At 29.7% G+C, this 12,374-nt stretch overlaps 2 protein-coding genes across 2 annotated transcripts; one reads left to right on the top strand and one right to left on the bottom strand.

Annotated features, from left to right (window-relative positions):
* Window positions 1-1,424: 1,424 nt before the first annotated feature.
* Window positions 1,425-3,717, top strand: LOC133032162 (protein FAR1-RELATED SEQUENCE 5-like). Its single transcript, XM_061106026.1, has 2 exons — window positions 1,425-3,057; window positions 3,296-3,717. Exons 1-2 carry the CDS (start codon window positions 1,425-1,427, stop codon window positions 3,715-3,717), a joined length of 2,055 nt encoding a protein of 684 aa, XP_060962009.1.
* Window positions 3,718-8,230: 4,513 nt separating this feature from the next.
* Window positions 8,231-9,670, bottom strand: LOC115702520 (nuclear speckle RNA-binding protein B-like). The gene has a single exon (XM_030629950.2). The coding sequence runs from the start codon at window positions 9,472-9,474 to the stop codon at window positions 8,560-8,562; it is 915 nt and encodes a 304-aa protein (XP_030485810.2). The 5' UTR covers window positions 9,475-9,670; the 3' UTR covers window positions 8,231-8,559.
* Window positions 9,671-12,374: the final 2,704 nt, after the last annotated feature.

Genomic DNA, 12,374 nt, shown 5'->3' with positions numbered 1-12,374 from the left:
TCCATTTCGGTCCTCACCTTTCTCAGTCGAATCTTTCACATTGTCCTGTTCGGGTGATTTAATTGCACCAGAACATTCACCCTCATCAAACAGTGAGCAAACAGAATTAAGGATAGCCTCTTCATCATTATCATCATCAGAATCCCACATGCAGGGAAACTCATTAACACAGCAAAGTTCTCTAACTTTCTGCCCAGTGAAGCATTCTCCCGTCTCTCCATGTAGACATAAAGCAGAAAAAGCTTCTATGAAAGATTCATAACGAATTATTTTTATGGACGCATCAGAAGTAGTGTTTTTGCTTACAGCATCTTCGTACGTACTATAGATACCTTCATTTGGTCCATTGAAAATAACCCAGTGTGGACCTGAACTCATACTTGATATATTGTAATGCTAATAACTAAGTTACAAATTAATTTCTCTATAAACTTGATGCTGGATTGGAAAACGTCTCAAGTGTCTTATATAAGTCGTGGAGAATAACCCTATAGTACGTTTTTTAGTTAGCTGTACTCCATTGGGATGTACTCCATTGGGCAAATGTGATGTGTCAAAAGAGGGGTGCTTAAATCTCTGAATTACACAATTAAATACACGTGTAGGCGTACGTAGTATGGTCAAATGTCAACATTATTCATCAATCCCGTTTTTCCAAAAAACCTAATGTCCTACGGTACTGTTCTAACGTACGACGATGGTTTAACTTATAAGAAGATGTAGGTGAAGGGCCCATTAATATCAGCCCAACATAAATAAATCCCCAACATATATAAATCAGTAAAACTACCCATTCTACTAAAAAAAGTCATCACTTTAATACACGTGTACACGCATGGGGTTTTCATAATAGTACTGCGTTATCTTTGTAAAGTACAGGAATGGTTGAATTCATTAAAAGATGTTGGTATAGGCCCATTAATATAAGCCCAATGGATTTAAATGTGAACAACTAACCATTTATTAAAATTTTCTTCTTTTCTTAACATATTTTTTTTCAAAAACAATAAAAGTACAATGTTTTATTTCGGACGTACGAATATGGTTCAACTCATTGAAAAACTTAGGTGAAGGCCCATTAACATAACCCCAATCTATTTAAATCCCACCACCAAACCTTTCAACTCAATAACATCAACCCTTCAAATTTTTCGTCAAATAACCTTATTTCACAATTACATGTGGAATGAAATTAAAACAATTTGTACTATTATACTGTTATGACGTACGAGAGGAGTTGAGTTCAGATTGTAATATTGAAGAGGCCCATTAATATCAGCCCAACAGCTTTAAATGTGATCACCAACTCCACACAACCCTATTATCTCAGCCTTTTAAACTCACAAAATCTAATTTCAATCCCCTCAGCACCCTCTACACCTTACTCCTCATCTACAATTCTTACAAACCAATAACAAGCCAACATGAATGACGAACACACTTATGAATGGGAAACCATCACAGCAGAGCTAAACATCATAAAACCAGTGAATGAGATTGAGATACAGGACGTGTTAGGCAAGAGTTTCGACAAACTGGAAAAATGGGAAGCATTCTACGAAATGTATGCGAAACGGATGGGTTTCGGCACAAGGAAAGACGATGTACGACGTTCTCATGGGGTCATTGTAATGCGGAGGTGGGTTTGTTGTTCAGAGGGTTCGAAAAAAATCGCATCACCGGACACACCAAGAAAAAAAAGACCTCATGATGTCACTAGAACCGGATGTCAGGCAGCATTGCGTATTTTACTCACACAACCGTCTAACACTTGGAAATGCAAAGAGTTCAGCACAATGCACAATCACGAGCTGGCTTCATCAAGTGAGGTACAATTTTTGAGATCATATAGAGTTGTCTCCAATGGGTTGCTTGCCCAAGTTAGGTCGATGAACTCCGTAGGAATTAAAACTGCCAACATAATGTCTCATGTTGCTTTGCAAAGTGGAGGTTACGAGAAAATGCCATGTCAACTTCGAGATGTGTACAACAGGGTTGCTGGTGCGAAGCGAGAAGAGAAGATAGAGACGGACTCAGAAGGGGCTCTGGGATTTCTTGATTGTCTCGCAGAGAAGGATCCTAATTTCTTCGTTGTCTATCAGGTTGACGACGAGAATCGCTTGGCTAACTTATTCTGGGCAGATGGAAACTCACGCGTGGACTATGTAGCTTTTGGGGATGTACTAGGATTTGACACAACCTACATGACGAATGAGTACAATAAGCCCCTCACTGTTCTCATTGGCGTCAACCACCATTTCAACACATGCATCTTCGGATTTGCTCTCCTCCTCCACGAGAAGCTTCCATCATATTCTTGGCTACTTCAAAAATTTCTAGAATGCCATGGAGATAAGAAGCCAAGTGTTGTAGTTACTGACCAAGATGCGGCCATGAAACAGGCTATCGTTGAACACATGCCTGATGTTACGCACCGTCTCTGCGCTTGGCATCTCAATACAAATGCTTCGAAAAAGGTTAAAGATCCGATCTTCTTAAAAACATTTAAGGATCTCATGTACAACTACTACGAGGAGGAAGAATTTGAAGCAAGATGGTTAGACGTCATCCAAACCCAACAACTAACAGATAATGAATGGTGTCAAACAACATTCGAGTCAAGACAACAATGGGCAGAAACGTATTTAAGGGGTTCATTCGTTGCAGGAATGAGAACCACACAACGTTGCGAATCCATCAACTCCGCTCTAAAAAAATTTTTAGAGAAGAATTATTGCTTGCGTGAATTTGTAACAACCATAGATATGACAGTCTCAAAGCTCAGACACAACGAGACTGCAAATGACTTCAAAAGTAGATGCACTCGACCTCACCCACCTAATCCTACATGCTTGACCACTTACTACAACCAATGTGCTGAATTCTACACAAGAACTATGTACCACAAGGTTGCTGAGCAGCTTGATTTAGAGAATAACTATTTTGTCCTAACTCAAGAGCAAGAAGGAGAGTGGCAGATATTCACCATTGGAAAGTTCCAGCATCCGGACGTCCAATACCGAGTTCATTACTGTGAAGGCCGACGAGCACTACACTGTAGTTGCTTGCTCTATGAAAGTCAAGGGTACCCTTGTAGACATTTATGGGCTACAATGAAAAGATTAAACATGAGAAGAATACCTAATTCTCTTCTCATGAAGCGATGGAGCAAATCCGCAAAGATAAATCTCCACCTACATTTTAACCCGCCAAAGACAACCACAACAGCACATTTACGAGATGGCTAGGTTTGGATCTCTCAGTTCACTGACTTATAACTTCACTTTCTATGCAGCGAAATCAGAGGACTCGTACAACCGTGCAAAGGAAGAGCTTGAACGGCTAACTCTAATGTTCAAGGAAGAATTTGACTTGAATTCCAATCCGGAAGGAGAGACGCCACAACCTGGAAGATATCGTAGCAACCCCAACATTATTAAAGACCCCGAAGTTGTGAGAACAAAGGGTACGGGAAATACAAGGGAAGGACCAAACGGGGAGCAGATCCCAAGAAACTCAAGACATTGTCGCATTTGTCGCTCATCAGACCATGATTATCGACGGTGCCCAAATCGTCAACATAACACTGGATCTCAGGGGCAACAACCTCCAAACAATCAACCAGCATCTGACTCATTCAATGACCACTCCAACGCGTATTTCCCGGAACCGCCTTCCTCCACACAAGAGTCTTACTATGGTCATTCTTATAACTAGCTACTTTTAGCCATTGTTGTTTTAACGTTTATGACTCTACTTATTGCTTCAAAAATTCTACATTTATATACTTCTTGTTATGTTTGCTGTGTTTAAGGTAATTCTCTCATCTTCACCAAACCTCAAAATTATTATTGACGAACAACTAAATTATGCCTAGGAAAAAAAACTGAATCTTATAAGGTGAAAAAATATATTTTTCTGGTAATTTTTATATACGAAATATTTACAATTACAAAATTACACCAACTAAAAACTCAATGTATAACAACAAATAATTTCATCACTAAAAAAAAATTTCTAAACAATATACTACGAAACGTAAATGAACGTAATCGGTACGTGAAATTTTGTACTCGGTACGTGATATTATGTACACTAATTTTACTAAACATCACGCAGAAATAAGTAATGTACACGGTACTCTATATAATGTACTTAATTACCATCCCACAAATACATATGATCTTATGAATGAAGGAAAATACCAAAATAGCCTTAATCCGACAACATGGACCCACTGCCTACAGTGTTTTCGTACCATCAACTGCCAGGAACAGTGAAGACTGATGTACCTTTTTGTACTCTAACTAACACAAACAGTACCATTTTGTACTTTTTCCGTACCTAATTATTTTATAATTAAAAAAATAAAATCCCAATCGGTAACCACACCTACAACAACCGGTTACCACTTACATTTCAAAAATTAAAAAACATTTAAAAGTACGGTGGGGCCCCCCTGCCGTACAACGGATTCCAATCCGTGTTTTGCATATATGGGCACAAAATCGGCTGCCTATATATATATATATATAGCCTATATATATATATATATGGCCGGTGGCATGCAGTTATATATCGATCAAATAATCAATTATTAATATATTAATAATTAACCACCATTTCTGGAGTGAATTAACATATTCACATCTTTTATGAATTTGTGTAATTCAATAATATTAATGTTGAAGGTGCATTCTTGATATTCCCTAGATATTAGTTTTTATATCTTTACTACAATTTACCCCTTAATTAGATCATTAAATTAGTGTTAGGCATAAAAAAAATTCTGAGTTTTCATGAGCAGTATTGTTAATTAGACATGATTTTTTTTTTTTTTTATCATGTCTAACATTACTCAACATATTACCTCAAAAAAAAAAAAAAAAAAAACATTACTCAACATATAAAAAGGGTAAAGAAAAGTGATAAATTATCATTTATATTTTTTGTTCAAAATTAGTGCCATTATAGTCACAAGTAAGTTTGTAACTAAATATAACAATAATTACATTAGGTACCATTTTTTGTAAAATATTTACATTTTTACGTTCAAAGAATGTTTTTTTTTTTAATTGAAAATTACATGAAATATGGGATTTCATAACAAAGTTAGAAAAATATGACATTTTTAGGTTTGCCACTCTTCTATGACATTTTTTCACATTTAAGATTTTTTATGGTATTTGATATGCCATATTTTTATAAACTTATTATCCAATCCCATATTTTATGTTTTTGATTTTAGCTTAATTAGTTTTATTTATTTTTTAATTTATTTTACACTTACATTTTAGAGTTTCTTTTTATTTGAAAAATTTACACCAAATACTACATTTTTTTTCAAACATTACATTTTTAATTTGACAAAAACATTTTACTTTTATACTTTTATTAATTTTTTTTTTCTTTTTTACTTATTGAAACTTCAAAAAGTTCTTTTTTTTTTGTCTTTTTTATATATTTTTTAGTTAATTTTGGCTCTCTTTTTTCTTTTCAACTTTTAAGTCAGTTGCTACTTTTTTTTTTCTTTCTTTCGCTGATCTCTCTCTATTTTTTTTTTCTAATTTCTCTTTGTGTCTCTTTTTTTTTTTAATTTTTTTTTCTCAACCTAATTTTTTTCTCTTAATATATATAATAAGTGTACATTTTTATATTTCACTTTTTTTTTACAAAAATTAAACTTGTTTTTTTTTATTTAAACTACTATTTGTTTTTTTTTTTTGTTAAAAACTAATTATTCCATTAAAAACAGCAGAAAAAAAAACCAGTTTCATCAACATCATCCTGAAAAAAAAAAACAATATAAAAAATCATAATCTAAAAAGAATCCAAACTTTAAAAACTAGTTTCATCAACATTGAAAGAAACTAATAATTTCATTTAAAGAATACAAAAAATAGTTTCATCAACAAGATAATGAAAAAAATTACAATCTAAAGACGATACTAACTTTAAAAACCAGTTTCATCAATATTAAAAGAAACGAATTATTTCATTAAAAGAGGCAAAAAAAAAAATAGTTTCATCAATAACATAATAAAAAATACACAATGCCTAATAACTAAACTTTTACAAATTAACGATACTAAATTTAAAAACCAGTTTCGAACATATAAATTTTATATCAATACCTAATAATCAAACTTTTAACTTCATTCTTTATTTTGGCATTTAATTTTTTATTTGCTTGCTCAAAAATTAGAGTTAATTTAAACATACAATATGCAACAAATATAACAAAGAGAATCATAAATTAAAATCAAAGAGAAAAAAAGAAACAAAATAAATTAAAGAGACAAAAGTGCAATAAAAACCATAAAAGAATAACAAAAAAAAAACAGTGGAATGTGAGAAACCAGTTAGTAAAACAACCAAAATAAAAACAAACAAATAAAAACCAGTTTCTTGAAATAAATTAATAAAAAATTGAATAAAACTCAATTATGAACAACAATAAAAAAAAAACTAGTTATAAAAACTAGTTACTTAAAAAAACCAGTTAGGAAAATAATAAAATAATATGTGTGTCAGAAACTGATTAATTAAAATAAAATAAAAATTTGTTGTTCAAATATCATACAATAATAAAACTGGTTTTATACAAACTAAAAAATATATAATAATATCATAAAAATTGAGCAACCCCATTACAGAACAGTTAAAACCTGTGAAACCAGTTTCGACATGTGAAACCAGTTTTGACGTTATAAAAAATCATAACAAAATACAAATGTTAATAATAAAGTTAATTGAAATCAGTTTCATCAGACAATCAAATAAAAACATACACACACACAAATATACAAAAAAAAAAATACTAATCACAAATATAATCAAAACAACACATAATGCCTACCAATAATTTAATAACAAAATATAAGTGTAAGTTTCTAACCTAGAAACAAAATAATAAAAAAGTAACTTGAAATAAAATTCTAATAACATAATGAAACTATTTTTTTTTATTCTTTTAATGAAATTAATAGTTTCTTTCAATGTTGATGAAACTGATTTTTAAAGTTTATATTATCTTTAGATTAATTTTTTATATTGTTTTTTCTTCAGGATGATGTTGATGAAACTGGTTTTTTTTTTTTTCTGCTTTTAATGAAATAATTAGTTTTTAACAAAAAAACAAAGAAAAAAAATAGTAGTTTAAATAAAAAAAAAACAAGTTTAATTTCTGTAAAAAAAAATAATATCTATAGTTGAGATCATTTTTTATTTATTTTAGTATTTTATTTTTTTAAAAAAAAAATAAATAAAAAGAAACACAAATTTAAAGTTTTTTATGGCATTCCTCAAGACTTTTTCCCATATTTGTAAGTTTTTTAAAAAAATGCCATATTTAGTGTAATTAAGTTTTTATGCCATATATATCAAAACTTATCTTTATTTTCCCATATTTTTGTAAATAGCCCTTTTTTTTTATATTTTTACGGTTTTTCAAAAAATAACACGAAAACAAACATAAAATCAACAAGAAAACAACATAAAAGTAATATGAAAATAACATCAAAATAACAACAAAAAAACAACAAAAAATAACATACATATAACAAAAAATTAACAACAAATTAACAAAATTTCAATATAAAAAGACCGTATTTTATGTAGATAAAATCAAAAAAATCGTAAAAATGTTTAAAATTCCGTGAAACCGTATTTTTGTTGTTTTTTTGTTGTTTTTGTGCATTTGTGAAATTAACCCTTAAATTTATGGGTAATAATATTTTACCCACATAAATCATGCACAAATTTTACACACACTTATCATTATAACTTTATGCATATATATTGTGAATTTGTGACTAAAATATTATCACTCTAACTCTTTTAGTATGACTTTCTCAACCTATACATAGCAGACCACATTACTTAGGGAAAAAAAGAAGTTAAACGAGTAAATTAACTACTGTCAAGATTATTATCTATAGTTAATTTAATCATCATATATATATAAACAATGATGATGTAAATTAGGTAGAAAATATAGAACTCGAATTGAAAAAGCTGAAAGTTAGATATGCATGAGACAAATGATGAAAAAATTATAATTAATTAGTGAGACATAAATTAATTAATAACAGAAAGATCATAATATTGAATTGAGAAAGAAAATTGTTCTTTTTTTCAGATAACAATATAGAGTATATGACAAAAATATGGTATCCAAAAATGCTAATATATATACATATATTAGTACATATATCATCACCACATGATCATGCATATATATATATAATGTAAGAAATATATATAGTTAACAATCTGCTAAAGTACTATTCCATCTAATGTCTCATAAAAACCCAAAATATTAAAAACCAAAGGAAAAAGAAAGAAAATATTAAAATATATAAACCCTATACCCTACCTCATATGCCACGTGTACATGCCATTTATTAATAATTTTTTCTATAAATGTATCAATCATATAATAATTATTATAAACAAATCTAATATATAATTAAAATAATTATAAAAGTAAAAATAAAAAATCTCTTGTTGTTTCTTGTACCCAAATCAAAACAAAAAAAATTAATTAATTAATAATGTCTACAAATTTTGATCTGTTGATGAGAAAATATTGCTGAGTAAAAAGTCAATTGATGGAGTATTTGGAGAAGAAATCATCCTAGGAGAAATGAAGTAATTGTTATTACTACTACCTTGATGATGATGATGAATTACAGGGCTCAGATCATGGAAGAAGCTATCCGACGGTGGAGAGAAAAAGTTGGGATGAATAGGCGGAAGCGAAGCCGGTCCCGGCGACAAGATCCCCGAACTGAACAAACCCTTATTATTGTTGTTGTTGTTAATATTATTATTATTATTGATCTCCACAATCCCATGATGATCATGATCCATAATCTCCATCCCATAGAATTGATGTATATGATCATTATCATTATTATAATTATTTCCAATGTTGAAATGAATCCCTTTGACTTTCCCCGGTGGAGATTTGGCCTTCTCAACCGCAGCGTAACGCGCTGCCGGAGATAATCCTCCACCGCCACCACCGCTCATCGTCATTAAGTGGCCACCGTAGAAATTACTAGGGTTAGTATAATTATTATTAGTAATAGTACTAGAAGTAGTAGTACTAGTAGTAGAGCTTGTGGTGGTGGTGGCGGCGGCGGTGGCGGTGGCGGGGTCCACTGCCATCTCCCCCACCCCGAAATTCGTGGACGAGGCTGGAAGACCGGTGAGGCGTTGGACTAAGTCTCTGAATTTACTAGCTTCTGTGTGGATGATCTTTGGTGAGACTGTGTAGATTATGACTGGCTGACGTGGCGGCTGCTGATGATGAGCTGCGACGGGCGGTTGCGACGGTTGTGGGACCACCGGAGGCTTTTTGATCTTGTGTGAACCCTTGTTAATCTTTAGAGGTGTTGGACGTGGGCCTTGGAGTTCTTTTCTCGGCGACTTTCCCGGCTGATTGTTGTACTCCGATGGTTCCGCCATCTCGGTGATATGATGACGTGGCGGCGGTGATCGGTGGAGATGTTAGCTAGAAAAGGAAGAGAATTAGAAGAGACTTTGGTTGTTGATAATTGTAATAATAATAATGAAGGCATTGTTTATTTTAGAGAGACCTTTAGGGGTTATTATATATAATGTATATTTATATTTAAAGAGAGATCAAGTCAATGAAATGAAATAAGATTATTTTAATATATTTGGCATAAGAAAAAAAAAAGTAAAATGATATATATTGTTTTGGCTAGTTATTGAAGTAAACATATGTATAAATAAATTTTTAGTAATTAATTGAAAGTGTAGTGTGTTGTTTATAAATTTAAGGGCCGGTTTCTTTGTGAAATGGGTGTTTGAAAATGTCAATATATATTAGACATTAATTAATCCAGAGAAATTGTATAATATTAATAGATGAAAGTTGGAAGGGGTCGGGTGCCACGTCAGAGCATAACATGCTGACGTAAGATTACAGGTCAGCGTTAGCAAACGATTAAAGTAATAAATGAATGAATATATATAATGAATTGATGATGAGTTAATTAATTGTGTTGGGTTTTCATGAAGGTGAGATATATATGAGAGCAGCAGACCCAAGTTGACTTTTGTTGTAGACACTTGTTGTAGCTACTAATAAATAATAATAATAGGGCTCGTTTGGAACGCCGTATTAGGTCGTATTGTATTGTATTGTATTATATTAAATTTTATTTTATGCAATATTTTTATGTAAAACTATATGTGGTATTAACTTTTATGGACACCTAAATATATAATATTTTAGTATAAATTAAAGTTTAACATAGTATTATATAAAAATATGATATATAATCCAATTCAATATAATACAATACAATACAATACGACTTAATACGGCGTTCCAAACGAGCCCATAAGGAAAATGTTAATACCTGTCATATTATTATTTGGTACAATTAATTTTATCTAATTTAAAAAAAAAAAAATCTACAATGTACTCTTTTACGAGAAATGTATGGATGTATTTTTATCTATTTTAATATCTAAAATAATTTTTTAGTTAAATTTTTTTTCATAGTCTTGTACGTTATAGTTATTTAAGACATTTTACAAAATTTTAAGAAATTTTAAAAAATTTAATACGCCAAAAATAAGGTTCAAATAATGTATTGCACGTGTGATTATTTTATTTTATATGCCCGTGAAATAGACTGTATTTAAACACTATATGGTAAATAATTTTGAATTTTTAAAATTTTATAAGATATTTTAAATAGTTATAATGTAAACGAATATTACTGAAAAAATATATTTTTTTTTTTATAATAAAACAAATGTATTAGTGCATTCCTTTTAAGATGATGCATTGTAGAAACACCCATAATTTAATATAATAACTTTTATAGAATGTTGTCAATCAATCGTAAATTTTTACCTTTAGGTGGTGTCTAATAATAATAATAATAATAATAATAATAATAATAATAATACATAAGCCAACCTTTCGGTTTATTTTACGAAAACTTACAAAAATATTAGAATTTAGAATAATTTTTACAAAAATACTGTCACACTAAATTCAACAGTGAAACACAAAATTGAACAGCTAAAAATAACATTGAAACAACTAAAAAACAACTGTAGAATAACAGTAAAAATTTAACACAATACACAGTATAAAACTTACACAATATTTTTGAAAAAAATTCCACCCACAATAAAAAAATTCAATAAGTTGTGTAAATATCTCTTTATTCTATCTCGAAAAAGAAAAAAAAAAAAAAAAAAAAAAAAAAAAAAAAAAACCTTTCGGTTTATTCAAGCTGGCCTTTAGTTTGTATCAACAAGTGTACTAGAAAGGATATCGATATTAATGTTGATAATTTTCAAGAAAAAAAAAATTGAAAAAGTAGTGATATTATAATGGTAAATATTTGGATATTGATATTAATAATAATGTTGATATATATTTTTTTTTCTTAAAAAAAAACTAGTGATATAATGGTAAATATTTGGATATTGATATTACTAATATTGTTGATATATATTTTTTTTCTTTAAAAAAAACTAGTGATATAATGGTAAATATTTTCACATTGTCATACGTAATAGTAAAGTTAATTTACTGTAACAAAAGTATTTTACACAAATATTGCATTATTATTTTTTTAGTTATAAATTTTAATTTATGGCAAGTGGGATAACGTTGAAAAGTAGAAAATTACAGGATTAGAGCAGAGGAAATTGCGAGGAAGTAATTTAAGATAATATTTTCAACTTAATGATCGGTGTAATATCAAATTATATATTATTATATTATATGGGACAATCTATTTACATCAAATATATATTTAACTAAACCGTACGTTACAAATTAAGAGTTTTATATAGTGAATTAATTTCATGATGATTGATAATAATATAGTCACATTTCAAAAGTTTTAGAAGAGACGTGCGGGTAAGAATCAATATATTTGAGCCCTACACATATAGAGTTGTTATTTGGCATGAGTGATATTTAGAACATGTCACGTGATATTTTTTAAAAATTATTATATTAGATTATACAAGACTAAGATCTGATATTTAATTGAATCACTAGCAATATTGATATATAGAAAGATATTAGGCACCACTGTACTTTTTAACATTTTTAATATATATATATAAGAGAATTGTTAAAAAATATTATTGGTGTTTAACACTCTTAGTATTATACTGTTATTAATGTAATAAAATAACGGGTTCCATATAGCTTAAGAAAATAAATTTTAAAAGATATCGCTAACTAATTAATCATAAGATGATACTTAATGCTAGTACTAGTACCCAATAAAAATGTTCTATATATATATAGATATAACTACTCCCTACTACTCCTACTCCCAATTAATATGAATCTCATCGAG

Source organism: Cannabis sativa, chromosome X, assembly GCF_029168945.1.
Source record: "Cannabis sativa cultivar Pink pepper isolate KNU-18-1 chromosome X, ASM2916894v1, whole genome shotgun sequence".
NCBI lineage: Eukaryota > Viridiplantae > Streptophyta > Magnoliopsida > Rosales > Cannabaceae > Cannabis > Cannabis sativa.
The sequence above is the reverse complement of the archived record's forward strand: the minus strand, read 5'-3'. Positions and strand labels throughout refer to the sequence as shown.

Excerpts from the sequence above, each read along its gene's own strand:
- LOC133032162 (XM_061106026.1), top strand. The coding sequence starts at position 1,425 with ATGAATGACGAACACACTTATGAATGGGAAACCATCACAGCAGAGCTA. Across the intron at positions 3,058-3,295 it reads AGGCCGACGAGCACTACACT|CGAAATCAGAGGACTCGTAC; the intron begins GTAGTTGCTTGC and ends CTTTCTATGCAG.
- LOC115702520 (XM_030629950.2), bottom strand. The coding sequence starts at position 9,474 with ATGGCGGAACCATCGGAGTACAACAATCAGCCGGGAAAGTCGCCGAGA.